This window comes from Populus alba, chromosome 18, assembly GCF_005239225.2.
Source record: "Populus alba chromosome 18, ASM523922v2, whole genome shotgun sequence".
Lineage (NCBI taxonomy): Eukaryota > Viridiplantae > Streptophyta > Magnoliopsida > Malpighiales > Salicaceae > Populus > Populus alba.
Genome location: NC_133301.1, coordinates 8084256 through 8086576, shown reverse-complemented (window position 1 = coordinate 8086576; position 2321 = coordinate 8084256). Strand labels below are relative to the sequence as shown.

Genomic DNA, 2321 nt, shown 5'->3' with positions numbered 1-2321 from the left:
AAGGCAATGAGAGAAGCATCGTTATTCTTGAGCCATTGAAACAAGCAAACGATTAAATAAATAACGCCGTCCTCAACAACCACCATATTCGATGTGTATCTTCCATGGAGATTGAGATAAAGGAGAGCTTTGACAAGATGACAGAAATGAACAGTTGTCATTGGAGATAAAACTCTCAAGTGTAAAAATGGTCAGAGTTTTTATATTACTTGCATTACAGAATCAATGATTGATAGTTTGCAGTTTTTTTATTCTCAAGAACTCAGCAAGTTGCGGGGGAACTCTTAACACTTCAAAGCCTCAAAGACTTCCCTATATATTTGTGGGTTACTGACGAAGTTTTCATTCAACAATTGTATTCCCTTCCTGCTCTTCTCCTTCTCCTTCTCTACTCCCCACACCTAATAGCTTTCTTAATCCAAGAGTAGAGGCCTTGGCCTTGCTGTCTGCGCAAGAAGGCTTATTAGGTACTGCAAGAAATCTAATCATGGCCATAGAGATTGGGCAACCCGCTGTTGGACTATCAAAAGTCGCAGTTTCCGAGACTCACGGAGAAGACTCTCCCTATTTCGCAGGCTGGAAGGCACACGATGAAGATCCTTACGATGAATCATCTAACTCATCAGGAGTTATACAGATGGGACTGGCGGAAAATCAGGTGAGTCGTCCCGGCAGGACAATATATCAAACAAGCAAACGATCTAAGATTTTATATTTTAGACCTTATAAAAAGCTTCTCACTTGAGCTAATGTACGTGTTGTTCCTTTTTTACCAGGTTTCATTTGATTTGTTAGAAGAGTACTTGGAACAGAATTCAGAAGCATCTAGCTGGGGAGAAGGAGCACGAGGCTTTAGAGAAAACGCCTTGTTTCAAGATTACCACGGACTCAAATCTTTCCGACAGGTTCTTTTTCTCTTAACATCATGATTTGCAGCTCTGTGCTCTAGAAAGATGTATAGAAAGAAAATCCTGACATGTGAACGGCGTTTGTGAACAGGCAATGGCAAGTTTCATGGAGAAAATCAGAGGTGGCAGAGCAAAATTTGATCCCGATAGGGTAGTCCTGACAGCCGGCGCTACTGCTGCTAACGAGTTGTTAACCTTCATCCTAGCCGATCCCGGTGATGCTTTGCTAGTTCCCACTCCATACTATCCAGGGTAAGAACTGTCCTAAATGAACTTCTCTTGAAGGAAATTCATTCGTGTGCTAGCTTCATGTTCATATATTTATCTCATCTAACCCACGTTAGCTCTAATTGGTCTTCTTTCCAGATTTGACAGAGATTTAAGGTGGAGGACAGGTGTAAAAATTGTACCAATACATTGTGATAGCTCAAACAATTTCCAGGTCACTCTTGAAGCCATTGAAGCTGCATATAAGCACGCGGTAGCCATGAACATTAAAGTAAGAGGGGTTCTTATAACAAATCCTTCGAATCCACTTGGTGCCACAATCCAGCGCTCTGTCCTAGAGGAAATTCTTGATTTTGCCAAGCGCAGGAACATCCATGTCGTGTCCGACGAAATCTACTCAGGATCCACCTTCTCTTCATCCGAGTTCGTGAGCATTGCTGAAATTCTTGAAGCTCGTGGATACAAAGATTCAGAAAGAGTTCACATTGTTTACAGCCTTTCTAAAGATCTAGGTCTTCCAGGTTTTAGAGTTGGAACTATTTACTCATACAATGACAAAGTTGTTACCACTGCAAGAAGGATGTCTAGCTTCACCTTGATTTCATCACAAACACAACACATGCTGGCTTCGATGTTGTCTAACGAGGAATTCACAGAGAACTACATTAAGACAAACAGGGAGAGACTAAGGAAGAGATATGAAATGATAATTCAAGGACTGAAAGATGCCGGGATAGAGTGTTTGAAAGGTAATGCTGGCTTGTTTTGCTGGATGAATTTAAGTCCATTGTTGGAGACCCCTACAAGAGAAGGTGAAGTGGCTCTGTGGAAGTCTATCCTCCATGAAGTGAAGATAAATATATCTCCAGGCTCTTCTTGCCATTGCTCTGAACCAGGATGGTTTAGGGTATGTTTCGCTAACATGAGCGAGCCCACGCTAGAAGTTGCACTCAAGAGAATACATAAATTCATGGATCAAAGGAAAACCGAAGCAATTGCATCTCCTCCACAGCACTAGTCTCCGAATTTTTTAATGGCTCCGGTCATTTTGATTCTGTTAGATGACAAGACCTTTTTGCAGAATTGGGTTTGTCTCATTATAGTGTAAATCACATATATATTCTTGTTTTCTTGCTTCAGTAAGCAAGTTCCCTATAAATTCCATTTGTATAATTGTGATACCAC

At 41.1% G+C, this 2321-nt stretch overlaps 1 protein-coding gene across 1 annotated transcript; it reads left to right on the top strand.

Annotated features, from left to right (window-relative positions):
- The first annotated feature begins 297 nt into the window (after window positions 1-297).
- LOC118056673 (1-aminocyclopropane-1-carboxylate synthase 7) lies at window positions 298-2321 on the top strand. The gene is made up of 4 exons (XM_035068955.2): window positions 298-658; window positions 777-905; window positions 1000-1160; window positions 1275-2321. The coding sequence occupies exons 1-4, from the start codon at window positions 488-490 to the stop codon at window positions 2152-2154; spliced, it is 1341 nt and encodes a 446-aa protein (XP_034924846.1). The 5' UTR covers window positions 298-487; the 3' UTR covers window positions 2155-2321.

Bases quoted from the DNA above. Each gene is read 5' to 3' on its own strand.
- LOC118056673 (XM_035068955.2), top strand. From the start codon at position 488: ATGGCCATAGAGATTGGGCAACCCGCTGTTGGACTATCAAAAGTCGCA. The intron at 906-999 runs GTTCTTTTTCTC...GTTTGTGAACAG, and splicing joins GACTCAAATCTTTCCGACAG to GCAATGGCAAGTTTCATGGA. The intron at 1,161-1,274 runs GTAAGAACTGTC...TCTTCTTTCCAG, and splicing joins CCCACTCCATACTATCCAGG to ATTTGACAGAGATTTAAGGT.